This window comes from Garra rufa, chromosome 22, assembly GCF_049309525.1.
Source record: "Garra rufa chromosome 22, GarRuf1.0, whole genome shotgun sequence".
Classification (NCBI taxonomy): domain Eukaryota; kingdom Metazoa; phylum Chordata; class Actinopteri; order Cypriniformes; family Cyprinidae; genus Garra; species Garra rufa.
The window spans coordinates 12,961,439-12,977,663 of record NC_133382.1 but is presented as its reverse complement, the minus strand read 5'-3'; the positions used below and the strand labels follow the sequence as shown (position 1 = coordinate 12,977,663).

The window sequence follows — 16,225 nt, the reverse complement described above, 5'->3', positions numbered from 1 at the left end:
GTACCCTTTATACATTGAATTTTACCAATTACAATTTCAAACCTTAGGGCTTCCTTGGGCTTGACAATAAGAATGACCTCATGGCCTGGGGACACTGGGAGAGAGGTTTGGCTCAGTTGGCACAGCAGATGCGCAAAGTGTGGGCATAAACCTAGAATAAGTTCTGGTTTTCAGAAACAGCTATATCTCAAGTTAAAAAAAAATAAAATAAAAAAAATAATTAATAATAATAATAATTAAAAATAATAATATTTAATAGTCTTTTTTTGCATTGGTTTCTTAATGCAACATCATTCATTTGTGAACCAAAGTACACTTGTGGCTGTTAAAATTCATACCAAAAAAGATACCCCATTATAATCATGACAATGCTTCTCTGTTTAGTGATGTGACAAGCATCAATATCAGACACCTTTAGAGAGAATGGGTTTAAATGCAAAACAACAGAAACAATAATGATATGGCTGCATTAATCAATCATTTTTCCTCACTTTGTGAATTTTAAAAATAGTGTATAATTAGATGCAAAATTCATAATAACTAGTTCCCTTCCGGGAACTCAACACTGCGTCATCAACGCTTTGGGGAAATGCCATTGGCGAGCCCGCCTCTGAATCAGTCTGTAGCCAATAGGATGACGGGAGTGACGTCACCGGGGCGGTGACGTAGGCGACCAGGAAGTATATAAGCATGTGCGTTTCAAACCGGCTTCAGCTTTTGTCATTCAGCGAAGCGCTCTGTGTCTGTTTGTCTGTTTCATTCCACTGCTTTTCTGTGCCAGTTTGCACAACTTTTATTTGAGTGGATATGTTACCAACTTAGAAAGGGGGAAAAGTATTTCTAGCGGTTTAGCAGCCTCACAGACAGCGTGTCCCTCCCTGCCGGCAGAGAAAGCTTTCTGCTGGTGGGGATACACGCAGTCTGTGTGTGGCTGTGTGGGTGCGGAGCATGCTCAGTCAGCCCTTGAGGGGGCTGGCTGTTTGCGGTGTGAAAGCGCGCTTTCCACTGCACATACTCCGTTCTCGGAAGACTCTCTTTGAGGAGGGAGTTTTCACCAGCGTTCTTCACGGGTCTGGCCCCGCTTCCGCAAAAAAGGCGGAGCGGCAGCTGCACTCGTGTGGTTCGCAGCTCGATCTGTTAGAGGGATGGAGACGGGTAATCCCCTATCTCCTCCCCCGCATAGCAGATCGGATGATCTCCTACTGGATGAGGAAGCCCGCGCTGCGGTTCTTCCTACCAGAAAGAGGTCTCAACGTTTCTCTTGTCTTCCTCCGAGGAGGTTGATGTGGAGAACGTTGTCAAAAGTATTCAACCGCCCCCCGATTGCCTCAATGTTAGGAGCTTTGGAAGTACTGAATAAAGCTATGGCCAATCCAAATAATAAAGTAATTATTTTTGACCACTGCTTTAGAGATGAGCCGTAGGAAAGCAAACTATTTGTTTTCTTCGGACTAAGATCTGCACTTCCAAAAAGGAGCCTTTTTGTTTTTTCCCAATCTACACAGTTAAAAAGAAAATCACTGTTTAGATCGGAAAAATCCAGTTTAACCCGCTCTTCACCCCCTTTTTTGAATAGTTTACTATTAATAATGGGGGCTGAATGAGCACGGGTATAAGATGGTGCCGGGGGTTGAACAGACGCTTACGAGCTATCTGTCACCCAGTCTGGCATCATCACTGGAAGCTCCGTCTTTGCTTTCCAGGCCACATGTATATAATACAAGCCTGATGTGCAAAAGTACACGTGCCGGATGCTGTACGGGAGCAGTAACCGGCCGTGTATCAGCTCCTTACATAAAAGGCTCTTAATGGAGCGTTGCAGTCCGTTTTTCCTCCGGTAATACCTAGAGGACGGGGTTAGCAACATTCCTGACCGGGGGCTTCAAAAACTAAAGCCCGATCTGAGGGTCGTGCTTCAGTCTGAGAGGTCCTCGGCTAAAACAGGGAGATCTGTCAGCCAACCCTGCTTGTGTTACAGGGCGCGGCAATCTCCCGCGAACATTATTCTCTAGTTTTTCCGCCCGGAAACGTAGTGGAGCTAGAGAGTTCGCCACCCCCACGGGGGTCTTTAGAGGGATTAATTCAGATGCTTCCTGCCAGTGAGCTGTTACAGGGCACTGAATTAAAAACCCTAGGTAGTACCAGAAACCAGTCTGAGAGGCTGGTTCCCCTAGTAGAATTTCGAGCAGCGTGAATACTACTGCTGAATATATCTACATGGGACCTGCATATGGGGCGTTTTTATTACTACTACCCAGAGCAGGGTCTGGTTATCGATGGAGGGACAACTGGCAGCCAATTGCTGGTTTTGGAAGCCCGCTAGGCGGTACTTCCTCCAGCAAATGGGCCTCAGTGCTACGTTTATCCTCCTCTGAGGAGGTGGATACGGAGAGCGTCACCGACGTTCCGTTCCCTCAATCGCCCACACTTGCAGCTGCAGTTCAGGTGTCTCCTGCCGGTTCACCGTTACAGGGCACCGAGCTGTAAGCTCAGGGCAAAATAGAGGCCAGTCTCGAGAGGCTGGTACCCTCAGTAGAACTTCTGGCAGCGTTATTACGACTGCCGACAGTATCTACGTGGGTCCTGCGTTCTGTGAAGAAGGGTTACTATATCTAAAGAACCCTCCTTCAACGCGGGGCTTCCACCGAGGTGGGCTCCGAGCAGGCTCTAGACAGGGACCATCGAGGTGGTCCCTCTTCATGAAGGATGGGGGGCTACGGCCCTTCCTAGATCTCAGACAGTTGAATCTTTCAGTCAGAGTAACTGAAGTTCAGACTGGCGGTTACGTCACAAATCAGGTTCGAGGACGAATTTGTCATGATAGATCTAAGAATGTCTCCATCCTTCCTCAACAACAGCAGGGAGCTCTTCTTTCAGCCTAGCACTCTCCCCCCCTAACTTTCGCAGAGGGTGTGGATGCGGCTCTGGCTCCTCCATGATTCCAGAGCATCCATATACTCGACCACTGTAAGCCAGGCAGCATCGAGGTGCTGCTCTCGCTCACATGAAAGAATTGGGGTTGAGACTCAACGCCAAGAAAAGTGTGCTGTCTCCATTACAGAGAACCACTTATCTATGTGTCGTATGGGATTCGACCACGATGCAGGCACGGTTGTCTCCTGCTCGGATCGAGTCGATCCTTACTGCAGCAAATGCGGTCAAGCTAGGCCTGTCACTCACTGTCAAACAGTTTCAAGTACTGTTAGATCTTATGGCAGCAGCAGCCAACGTGATACCTTTTGGCCTGCTGCACATGAGGCCGCTACAGTAGTGGCTCAAGACCAAGGGATTTTCCCCGAGGGGGAAATTCATTCCGCAAGTTCAAGGTCACGCGGCAATGCCTACGTGCCCTGGACATGTGGAGGAAATCTTGGTGTTTTATGAGAGCAGACGTCCTGTCGAGGCAGGGGCCAAGGCCCGGGGATGTGTGCTTCACCCAGTATGAGTGAAGCAGAGTTAGAGAGTGTCTGGCCAGATTCAGGGGACTCATTTGCGACTCATGAGACATCGCAATGACCCCTCTGGTGCTCTCTACTGCTTCCAGCTCCTGCGGGACTGGATGCTATGGTACAGACATGGCTGAGGCCTTGTCTGTACGCCCTTCCCCCCGATCGTTCTACTCCCTGGAGTTTTTGAGGGTGACCCCTGAGGGGGCACATCTCATGGAGACCGGTCTCTCAACCGAGGTTGCTGAGACCATCCTTTTTACTCCAGAGCTCCCTCTATGAGGAAGTCCTATGGCCTTAAGGGAAAGTGGTTTACTGCGTGGTGTAACCAGCACCAAATATGACTCAGCTTACTGCCCAATTGGTACAGTACTGAAGTCGCTGCAGTCTCGCTTTCCGCAGGGTTGACCCACTCCACCCAAAAGGTGTACGTGGCGGAATTACTGGCCTTCCACGCCCCTTTTCGGTGCTTGTCAGTGGTTAGAATCCCCTGGGTCATACGCTTTCCTCCAACAGTGCACTCAAGAGCAGATGCCCGGCTGAGGCTCGGAGAATGGAATGCTTCACCCCGAGGGGTGAAGCAGATATGGAGAGTGTTCGACCAGGCTCAGGTGGACCTTTTGCGACTCAACAGACATCGCAAGGTCCCCTCTGGTTCTCTCTAGTGCCTCCAGCTCCATTGGGACTGGACGCCATGGTACAGACGTGGCCGAGGCTCCGTCTGTACGCCTTTTCCCCGTTCGCCCTGCTCCCGGGAGTTCTAGAAAGAGTACGCCGGTACAGAGTCAGTCTACTATTAGTAGCCCCATACTGGCCGACCCGAGTATGGTTCTCGGACATCATAGCCCTCCTAGACGGCTCTCCGTCAGAGAGATTCCGATCAGGAGGGATCTTCTTTCTCAGGCTGGGGGCGCAATCTGCCACCCCCACCCAGAGAAGTGGAAACTATGGGTGTGGCCCCTGAGGGGGCGCATCTCATAAGTGAGGGTCTCTCAACTGAGGTTGCTGAGACCATCCTTCACTCTAGAGCTCCCTCTACAAGGAAACTTTATGACCTGAAGTGGAAACTCTTCACTTCATGGTGTAGAGAGCGACACGCTGACCCAGTTCACTGCCCGGTTGGTACAGTGCTGGAGTTCCTGCAGTCTCGCTTCTCCACTGGGATAGCCCACTCCACCCTGAAGGTTTACGTGGCGGCATTATCGGCCTTCCACACCCCTCTTGGTGGCGTGTCAGTGGGTAAGAACCCTCTGGTCACACGTTTCCTTCGTGGTGCACTCAGGATAAAGCCACGGGTGACACCCAGAACCCCATCATGGGGTCTCGCTGTGGTACTTGAAGCCCTCTGTAGGCCTCCTTTCGAGCCCTTAGAGGAGATTTCAGATCGCTTCCTTACCATTAAGACGGCGCTGCTGTTGGCTCTTACTTCTCTGAGGAGAGTAGGAGACCTTCAGGGTACGTACCGAAGGTCCCAACAGTGGTACCACAGCCAGTCGCCCTACAGGCCTTCTATCCTCCTCCATTCGTGGAGAACGACCATCGGAAGTATACTGCATGTGTCCAGTGCGAGCACTGGACACATATGTCCACAGAGCTGAACTGTGGCGAAAGTCAGAGCAACTGCTAGTTTGTTACGGTCCCCCTAAGAGGGGGCTCCCGGCAACTAAGCATACTATCAGTAGATGGATTGTGGATGCAATAACTACTGCCTATGAGTCCTCTGGCCTCCCATCACCGATGGGCGTCAAGGCTCACTCTACTCGAGGCATGGCAGCCTCGAAAGCTCTGATGGCAGGTGTCCCTATCCAGGACATCTGCAGTGCGGCGGGTTGGTCTACACCTTTGACCTTTGTTAGGTTCTACGAGCTAGACCTACGAGCCACTCCTGGCTCCTCTGTCCTAAGCTGACAGGAGATATACCTTGTGAGCCTGAGGGCCGAGGTAGAAGTTCCCTCTTCGCTGGGTACCCCCCAGGCAGAGATGTAATTTCGCTCACGTCCTGGCAGTTTCCCAGGCGGAGCCCATGTCAGTGCCCTGGCCAGAAGTTTCCAGGCACTATTTGTGTCCCTCTTGTCCGGGTGCGCCCCGACAAAGGACTATTGTCTCCTCGTGTGCCCAAGGGCCGAGGACGACTCCTTCCTCTCGGTCTGGTTGGTCACCAGACAGAGGTCTCCACCTCGTGAGCCCGAGGGCCGAGGTGTTTTTGCATTCCCTCTTCGCTGGGCACGTCCCAGGCAGAGATGTAATTCTACTCGCGTCCTGGCAGTTTTTCCAGGTGGAGCCATTCCAGTGCCCTGGCCAGAAGTTTCCAGGCACCACTTGGGTCCCTCTTGATCCGGGTACGCCCCGACAAAGGACCATCTTTTCTCCTCGTGTGCTCGAGGGCCGAGGAGAACCCCCTCTCTGGCTGGTGACCAGACTGGGGTGTATGACCAAAATCTCGTGAGCCCGAGGGCCGAGGTTTATCCCTCTTCGCTGGGTACGTCCCAGGCAGAGATGTAATACCGCTTGCGTCCTGGCAGTTTCCCAGGCGAAGCAACCTGGTGCTCTGGTACCCCCAGACACCTCTTGTCCCTCTACGTCTGGCTGGTCCCCAGACAGAGGTGGACTCTTTTCCTCGTGTGCCCGAGGGCCGAGGCGGATCAGATCCCTCTTCGCTGGGAGTTTCCCAGGCAGAGATGTAATCCCACTCGTGTCCTGGCAGTTTTCCAGGCGGAGCCAATCCAGTCCCTCCTGTGCTGGCTGTTCCCCAGACGGAGTTTTGGACTATTTCCTCGTGTGCCTGAGGGCCGAGGTTCACATCATTCTTCCTCTTCGCTGGGTGCGTCCCAGGCAGAGATGTCATCACACTCACGTCCTGGCAGTTTTCCAGGCAGAGTTCTTCTGGTCCCTCTTTGCTGGTGTCCCCAGACTGAGCGACCACTTTCCTCGTGAGCCCGAGGGCCGAGGTATATACCATCTCCCTCTTGCTCTGCCATTTTTCCGGACAGAGGCGTAATATTTCTCACGTCCTGGCAGTTTCCCAGGCGGAGAACCATCAGTGCCCCTCAGGTAAGTATCTTCTGGCACTGCCCTCTCGCTCTGGGCTGGTCCCCCAGACAGAGGGATATTCTCTCTCGTCCTGGTAACCCCAGGCAGAGAGCTCTTCCTGGCCTGATCCACCAGAAGCAACGCTTTCCTTTTCCTTTCCCAGACAAACACCACTGGGCAGGAACTTGGAATTATGGATAGTTGGTATATCGTTCCCCAAAGCGTTGATGACGCAGTGTTGAGTTCCCGGAAGGGAACGTCTCGGGTTACGTATGTAACCCTGGTTCCCTGAGGGAACGAGACACTGCGTCTCTGACCATAATTCCCGCATTCCTGCCGCGCTTCGCTTCATTCCTGGAAGCTGAAGCCGGTTTGAAACGCACATGCTTATATACTTCCTGGTCGCCTATGTCACCGCCCCCGGTGACGTCACTCCCGTCATCCTATTGGCTACAGACTGATTCAGAGGCGGGCTCGCCAATGGCATTTCCCCAAAGCGTTGATGACGCAGTGTCTCGTTCCCTCAGGGAACCAGGGTTACATACGTAACCCGAGACGTTTTCCGTTATTTTGACAGAAAAATGTATCTTGCATGTTGCACTTTCTTCACACAGTAAATGATGATGGGCTATAGTCAATCAAGTACGCAATATATGTTTGACTATTTAACCCATTTAAGCCCATCGGCCACAGTTTATAGTTGTCATTTTCCTTTTGTAAGTATTTTTCCAGAAGCTATTCATGTTTTATGTCTCAATGACATACAAGCAAATAACCAAATAAATGATTTTAAGAAAAAAAGGAAAAGGTATTAACCTCCTTCCTGTCACATGGGGCTGTCAACTTCCTACAACTACTTCCAGAAATCATGACGAAGACAAACCCTCCCAAAGACAGGTAATTGTCATGTTACTAGAATCATCCAAACAAAACATCTTACAAGAGATCTATAGTTTTATGTATACTTGATCAAAAGTCCAAGCGGCAATAAGGCAAATGACTTGTTTGTTCATCTATCATGGCAAAATGTATACTGTGTTTATATGTTAATAAATCAAGGTTATTGGTCTTGTTTAGAACTTTTGGGAGAAGAGAGATAGAAAAGGGGAGTGGGGAGGACGTGTATGACATAACTTCCAATTCTGAATGTCTTTTGAAAGAAATTGTCGATTTCTGTTTTTAATTCATTGTATTTATTTTTATTGATTTATTTTCATTTAACCTTTTAATACACAATGCCTTGTTGGGGCAACTTAACTGTGCTCTGCACTACGTTCCACTACTTTAAGACAAATGGACGTGTTGCTTGTTGTGTTTTCATATTCAAGAGATTATAAGCTAGATGCAGCCTTTTTGGGATCGCATCGGAAGTTCTTACACTTTTATACATAATAAATTTGTTTATGAATAAAGTTTGCTCTTTTGAAAGCAGTTATTTTGCACTATTAACACGACTATATGCATGAATGCACAAATGGGTTCCAGTCTATATGTATCTCCCATATTTTAAAAAGTAGTACCTTTTTTGAATAGGGATACACTGCAAGTAAGCAACTGGTACACTTACAATAAATAATTGTTGTCATAGACAACATATTGCACAAGAGAGTTGTTGTCTTGATTTTGTGAAGTATTAAACACCAATCAAGTACTTCACAGTTCTTAGTTTGTTTTGGGTGTGCAGTCTGCTGTACACACAATTTGACATGCACCACACAAAACATCTATGTATACTCTATTAATTAAAATGACTAATTGTGATTACAATATTAGGTAAAATAATCAACAATTATATTTAAAATTACATATAATCACAAAGTACTGATTGGCACATATTAATTAGCAAAAACGAAAAATCGGTCAGACAAACAGCTTGGTAATAAACAGGTTTTATTACAAATTATAAACCAGTCTGTTAATACTGTTAACAAAAGCTGACGAAAAACAAAGAATATTTCAAAACCTAGAAATACTGGCTTTGCAGCAAACAGCAATAAATTAAATAAAAATAAATTAAAATTGTTTAGAAATAAAAAAAAAACTAAACAAACAAAATTAAATAAATACTTCTTAAATAGCACTGTGATAAACCCATATATTTTGGTTTATTAGCCTTTTTAATAAAAGTTATGTGAAGCAAACTTATTTTGGAATGAAATCAATGTTTTCTGCTGACTGCACCACCTGCTTAAAGTGTTGTGGGTTGCTCAGCACTTAAAAAGCATCACCATGAAAGGCTTACAGCTTTGACTTCAGACCTACCAATAGTTGGACTGTAGAGGGGTGGCGTAAGGTTCAGAGACAAATCTATCGGTGGCGTGTCCCTCTCGGGGCCGATTAGAGGCTTTCTGCAGTTCTGTGTGGCTCATATAACGTTAAAAGGGCGTGAAATTGAGGAACACACACTAGAACGCTTGCTGCCCATGAGAGCTCACAGAGACATGAACTCGCAAGATGACACATCAGCTGCTGCGGCCACCACATCAACTATTGTGCAGCTTTCAGTGGCCCCTAAGAGAGCTCTATGTGAGGACAACCAACAGCTATCTCAGCTTGACCGCTGTGCTGGTGTTCAAGAGAAATGTGATTGCAGCCGTGAGAGGGGAAGGCAGGAAACAACCTAGATGAAAGCAATTTGCATTTCAAAAAGCCATATGTCTGGGACCTGATGTAAAGCAAAGGAAACTATCATCTTGTCACAGTTGCTTTTATTCAACTACTCTCCATCATGCCACTTCTAGTCTTGTGCTAGATGTGATATCCCCCCAACAGTGTGACAAGCAGCAAAACAGAGTCTCTGAAAAATTCCTGACATCAAAGACATCGTACCTTTTGGATCGTCTCCAGCATGGACCAGCCTCCGTTCCAGGGCTTGGTTGATTTCCTGATGCAGTTTAGGCTGGCCATACTGTGCCACTTCCGGTCTTCTAATTTCCGGTAGAATGCGTTGGCCAGCATCAACACACTATCGTAAAGGTACAAATTGGACACCTGAAATCAAAAGAAAATCTTTATGAAGCAAAAATAAAATATTTAATAATAAATTATTTAATCACAATAATTTAATAATAAACACTTAAATAAAAAACAAGCTTACATTGCACCAAAGTCTTTATATCAATTGATATAATAATGAACTACTCTAAATTGTTGTTGAAACACCTTTGTTGAAACACCTTTTTTTGAAAACGCCTTAACTGGCAGTAATAAAAACTTGTTTCATGACAGAATATAAAACATACATTAAATAGTGAAGACAACAGGTAATAATTTGGAAAAATTCTCATTTTCAGAGTTTTCACAGTGTTTTATGGGCAATAGTTTATTGGGACAAACTGATTTATTGACATTCTTCCACAGATAAAACACAGTAAAGCGAATACAGGCAAGACATTTTAATATACCCTCTGTTCTGATGCTTATTCATATATATTTTGTGTAATAACTAATAATAAAAATTAGAAATTAACAGTTCTCTTACGTAAGTTCACTAGGCACTCAGTAGCTGAAGCTTTGAGCGTTACTAGTGTCTGAAGCATGTGTATAACCATGCCAGTTTCACTGTGGTAACAAAAACGTGGCCTCTGTGTGCTGCACCACCAGAACTATAAAAAGGTCATCTGCATCATCGCTTCCCTGAATCTTCTTAAGAAAGACGGAAATCTGTTTATGTGTGTGATAAGGAAGGATGAATGAGTAATATGCCATTTAGGAAGTGTGCATTTTCATCTCCTCATTTCATTATGAGCGGCATGAATGAATTGTGTCTAAAGTGTCTCGGAGTGCAGCTCAAGGGCATTTCAGTTTGAATCCACTGCGGGAACATCAAAATGAGAACGCTTCCACAGCCTGAGAATCCCCAACCACGCCCCAAGCGTAGAGACTAAAGGTTTCAGGCAAGACAGGTTCTGATGCTTTGGTGCTCAGGAATCTGAGGGCAGGCCCCCACAAAGAAATCTGTGGGATTCTCAGAGACGCTCACACATATTTCCTTGATGTCCTTAAGGTGCTGCTTCGCTAAACCCGCAACAGGTGTTTTCGGGAGGTGACAGTTCCAACTGGGTGTTTTGCTGTTATTCCACACAAAAGGGTTTTTGTAGTGCAGTACCTGTCCCTTCTTCGGAGGGTGCTAGTACACAAGAGTTTGTTAGTTAAGGCTTCCCGCCATAGAATGGCTGGGCATCTACTATACAAGAGTTCCTTTGCTTCCAGTGTTCAGCCTCTTCCTCCTATTAAGTGCTAAAGAAACATTTTAACCCCTATCAATTCACTACCCCTTTCTGACCATTTTGCAAAAGTCACTACGCTCTTGCCCTGGGTTTTTCGGACCATGGACAAAGGATGCAGCATCCAGTTTCAGGCGTGTTCACCGTTCCTTGGTCTCTCATTGTATGCTTGAGGTCAGAGGGCTTAGGTCTTGAGAATTCCTGCCAGGGACTTGTTATAAAACTCTCAATTTAAATTATTTCTAGTCAGCTTCGGATGAATTTCAGACTCTTGGGGTAGTTCTTTTGTCAACCTTGATGACTCTTTAAAGACTAGGCATATCTATTCTATTCCGATTTGATTCAATATTGTTTAGGCCAAACATCAGGTACAATACATGGCAAATTTTCTCACAGAAAAAAAAATCTTTTAATTAATACAGCAAAATATACATAAAAATGTCACTTGGTACATTATTATAATATACGCCCCTTTCACACATACAGTCTTTACTGGTAAATTACCTGTACATTACTGTTAAAGAGATCATGTGTGACCTTTTCAAAAACACCAGTAAATTTGCTCTGGCAATATACTAGTATAAGAAGTTCGGTAACACTTTCTATGAAGCCCCTATTTATAATACATTATAAGGGTATTTCTAAGGCATTATAATGAATGCATAATGCATTATAAAAAACCTTATAATATGTTATATCATGTCATAAATAATCATAACAACAATTATAATACATTATAATACTTGAGTATTTGAGGTTATAACTTTTAAGATTATGATTATTGACGCCACATTAAATCTACTTAATTTATAATGGATTATATCATATTACATTTATTTTTTACATTATATTACGTTTCATTTTGATGGTCCACTTAGTCCATTTACTATATGCTTAAACTTTCCTCCTACATGTCAACTGACACTCCTTAGAGTATTAGTAGACTTAGTTTTTGGTTAGGCTAGGTAGAAGGTTCATGTACTTGCAAAGTTACTTAATATAATATAATATAATATAGGCTAATATAATATAATATAATATAATATAATAGTTTGTCTTTTGGGGAAACATCAAAATTCAGTGTTAGCATATATTTAGCATACTAATAATAATAATTACTGCTAGCTGACATGCAGTTGCAGAGTTACTAATCAAAAGCTGTATAAAGGCTACTATCAAAATAATCAAACAGATAATACAAATGTGTCATATTACACATTCATCTGATCTGATGCATGATCTTAAGGTTCTTTGGGAAATATTATTATAATTACTTATAAGTGGTCTTTGTATGCTTTAAGTAAAGTGACATGAGAAAGATGACAAGATATGAGACTTATAATTCGTTATAACTATGAGGAGGAAATCATACTCTTAAAAGCTATAATCACAAAAAAGTAAAAATTATAATACATTAAAACTGTTCTTATGAATACTCATGAGATGATATAACATATTATAAGGTTTTTTATAATGCATTATGCATTCTTTATAATGCCTTAAGAATACCCTTATAATGTATTATAAATACAGGCTTCATAGAAAGTGTTACCAGAAGTTCTAACATTAGCAGTAAATTAACATTAATGATTACTGGTGTGAACGCAGAATGATATGGTATGAGCACGTACAAGTTCAGAACGCAGTGACGTAAAACATCTACTCTGGGCCAATCATAACATTCTAATGCAGATGATGCATTTACTCTGTGCTGTTTTCGGAACTCAAAGAAATGTCTAATGTCATCTAATAGAATGTCCCTGGGCCAAAAGCAGCTGCCCAAATGTGAATGTTTGACACAAAAAAATTTAAACATCAACAAAAACACTGACTGTGTATACTCCACATTTACAACCACAACACCAGGAGGCACAGCCATTTCAAGGTAATTTCTGGTTAATGATGTCACAGAATTTACTGGTATTTTTAAACTGATGTGTGAATGGTGCTTTACTGGTATAAAGGTGGAACGTTGTTGCCTGTGTAAACAGAGCGGTTTTAAATTTTACAGCAATTTAATGGTATCACTGTAAGAAAGGGGTTAAAATTATTTGTAAACAAACTCTTAAATTACACTCAATTTAGTTTCTGTAAAGTTAGTAATACAACTATTTTATTTATAAAATTTAAAATAATACAGTTGTAATACTAACTTCATAATCACATAATTATATTTCTACTTAAATATATATATTTTTAATATAAACATTTAAATGGTGGCTGTTATAAAAACTTGATGGATTTATTCAAATGTACATTAAATATTAAAGAACAGTTAACATTCTAAATTTTACAACCATCTCTGCAGCACTCCACCAATCAGTTCTTTATGGTGGAATGGCCAGACAGAAGCCACTCCTCAGTAAAAGGCACATGACAGCCCACCTGGAGTTTGCCAAAAGGCACCTGAAGGACTCTCAGACCATGAGAAACAAAATTCTCTGGTCTGATGAAACAAAGATTGGATTCTTTGGCCTGAATGCCAAGTGTAACATAACAAAATGTGGAAAAAGTAAAGCACTGTGAATACTTTCCGGATACACTGTATTGAGCAAAATGCTCCTCTCTAGAGTTATTTCTTAGCTGACTAACAAGATAAATGTGACGTATTGTTTACAAGCTGTCATATTGACATCTTTCCATGGTTGAAACACTGGTTGAGCAATTACATGAGACAGTATATGGATTTGGGTAAGTTGGTAACTCTTTCTTTTAACATACCGTCTAGGTTACGAAGGTAACCCTCGTTCCCTGAAGGAGGGAACGGAGACGTTACATGGGGAATCGCCTGAGAGTCCAATCGTCTCTGAGCCTTATTCAAAAGGCCAATGAAAATTGGCGAGTGGCATTTGCATGCCAAGCCACGCCCCGTACATACGGGTATATAAGATGGCGGCATGCAGCCAGTCATTCAGGTTTTTGCTGAAGAGCCGGATCGAGCCGGCGTCAGCGCGACGCCAGGGTTGTGGTAGGGGATGTAACGTCTCCGTTCCCTCCTTCAGGGAACGAGGGTTACCTTCGTAACCTAGACGTTCCCCTTTAGTCGTTTCACTACGACGTTACATGGGAACAGACCCTATGGAACAGGCCACGACCCTGACGCCGCGTTACGCACAACCCCACGTGCTGACAGGCGGACGTGTCAGCAGATGAAGACTGTAACGTAACCTTCCCAATGCCCTGGGGGCCAGTAAAGGGGGCCCTGCAAGGATACCAGATGTACTGAAGCATGGGTTGGGGGGGCGGAGCACATGAGATCTTCACATGTGGAAATAAGAATAATTCAATATATCCATAACGGCTTTTAGGGATACACGAGGGAAACAGCGGTCTCCTCCGCTGGAATAAATAAAAAATAAGCCACAACCTGCGGGGCGAAGGAGACCCAGGCAGGATCACAGTCAGGGACTACTCCGCAACTAGGCCTGACTGCGGGGCACGGAGGACCCAGGGTTCGCCGGAGGGAACATTCTGGGAAATGGTGCACGGATCCACGTGGGAATGGCGCAGCAAGCCGACACCAGCCATCCTCCCGTTCACCTGAAGTCTTAAGTTAAGACACGGGAGGATACGGCCTCTACGCGGAGGTTGTAGAACCTAGCGAAGGTATTAGGTGTCGCCCAGCCCGCAGCTCTATAGATGTCTGCTAGCGAGGCGCCATGAGCCAACGCATAGGATGAGGCAACACTCCTAGTGGAGTGGGCATGAACACCTAAGGGGCATGGCTCTCCCTGATATAAATAGGACAGGGAGATGGCTTCTACCACCCAATGGGTCAACCTCTGTTTGGAGACAGCATTCCCTTTCTGCTGACCTCCGAAGCAGACAAAGAGCTGCTCGGTGCGTCTGAAGTGCCGAGTACGGTCTATGTAAATACGCAGAGCACGAACAGGGCAGAGCAGCGCAGAAGCTGGGTCTGCCTCCTCCGGGGGCAGAGCTTGCAGGTTCACCACCTGATCGTGGAAGGGCGTGGTGGGAACCTTGGGCACATAACCGGGCCGGGGTCTCAAGATGATGTGAAAATCTCCGGGCCCGAACTCAAGGCACGTTTCGTTGACAGAGAAGGCTTGTAGGTCCCCTACCCTCTTGATGGAGGTCAGAGCAGTCAGGAGCGCTGTCTTAAGACAGAAATTTCAGCTCAACTGACGCAAGTGGCTCGAATGGGGCTTCCCGTGGGCCACGGAGGGCGACGGAGAGATCCCAAGAGGGTATGAAGTGCGGTCTGGGAGGATTAAGCCTCCTGGCACCTCTAAGGAACCTCACGACCAGTGGGTGCTTACCCAGGGATGTTCCATCCACTGCATCGTGATACGCTGCAATAGCAGCAACATTCACTTTGAGAGTCGAATTGGACAGCCTGCGCTCCAACTTCTCTTGCAGGAAGGAAAGCACTACTGCAATCGTGCATCTCTGCGGGTCCTCACCTCGAGAGGAACACCAGTCAACGAACAGACCCCACCTCAGTGCGTGAGCCTGCCTCGTAGAGGGGGCTCGGGACTGAGTGATGGTGTCTATCACGGCCTGGGGAAGGCCGGCGAGGTCTGACGCATCCCGTCCAGGAGCCAGACATGCAGGTTCCACAGGTCGGGGCGTGGGTGCCAAATTGTGCCCATCCCCTGAGAAAGAAGGTCTTTCCTCAAGGGGATCTTCCAGGGAGGGGCTGCCACGGGGGAAATGAGTTCTGGTAACCAGGTCCTGGTGGGCCAATATGGCGCAACCAACAAGACCTTCTCCTCGTCCTCCCTGATCTTGCACAGGGTCTGTGCAAGGAGGCTCACTGGGGGAAAGGCGTACTTGAGCCCCGGAGGCCAGCTATGTGCCAGGGCGTCTCTGCCAAGGGAAGCCTGGGTCAGAGAGTAAAAGAGCTGGCAGTGGGAGGTTTCGGGGGAGGCGAACAGATCTATCTGAGCCTGGCCAAAACGACTCCAAATCAGCTGGACTGACTCGGGCTGGAGTCGCCATTCTCCAGGGTGGGTGGACTGCCGTGAGAGCTGATCCGCTGCACGGTTGAGTTCCCCTGGAATATGAACGGCACGTAGCGATTTCAGCCACGTTTGACTCCAAAGGACCAGACGGCGGGCGAGTTGTGACATGCGAGGCGAGCAAAGGCCGCCCTGGCGATTGATAAACGCCACAGTCGCGGTGCTGTCGGTGTGAACAAGCACGTGCTTCTGACGCAGCGTCGATCGGAAGCGACGAAGGGCCAGAAGCACAGCCAACAACTCGAGGCAATTGATGTGCCACTGCAGCTGAGGTCCTGTCCAGGAGCCCGAGGCTGCTTGCCCACTGCATACAGCACCCCAACCCGTGGTGGAGGCATCCGTGTAGCACCACGACATGCCTGGAGACCTGCCCCAAGGGGACTCCGGCCCGAAGGAAGACAAGGTCTGACCACGTGCTGAAAAGGCGGCGACACTGCGGGGAAACGCCAATCCGAAGTGTGCCACGGTGCCATGCCCGTCTCGGGACTCGATCGTGTAACCAGCGCTGAAGCGGTCTCATATGAAGCAAGCCCAGCGGCGT

General features: G+C 46.2%; 1 protein-coding gene across 2 annotated transcripts in view; it reads right to left on the bottom strand.

The window, feature by feature from the left end:
* The window catches only part of grid1b (glutamate receptor, ionotropic, delta 1b), a 467,814-nt gene that overhangs the window by 58,230 nt on the left and 393,359 nt on the right, over positions 1-16,225 (bottom strand). For both annotated transcript variants that reach the window (XM_073828690.1, XM_073828691.1), the window contains exon 6: positions 9,306-9,467. In XM_073828690.1, the coding sequence (XP_073684791.1) occupies positions 9,306-9,467 (162 nt within the window). The remainder of the gene's footprint in view (positions 1-9,305; positions 9,468-16,225) is intronic.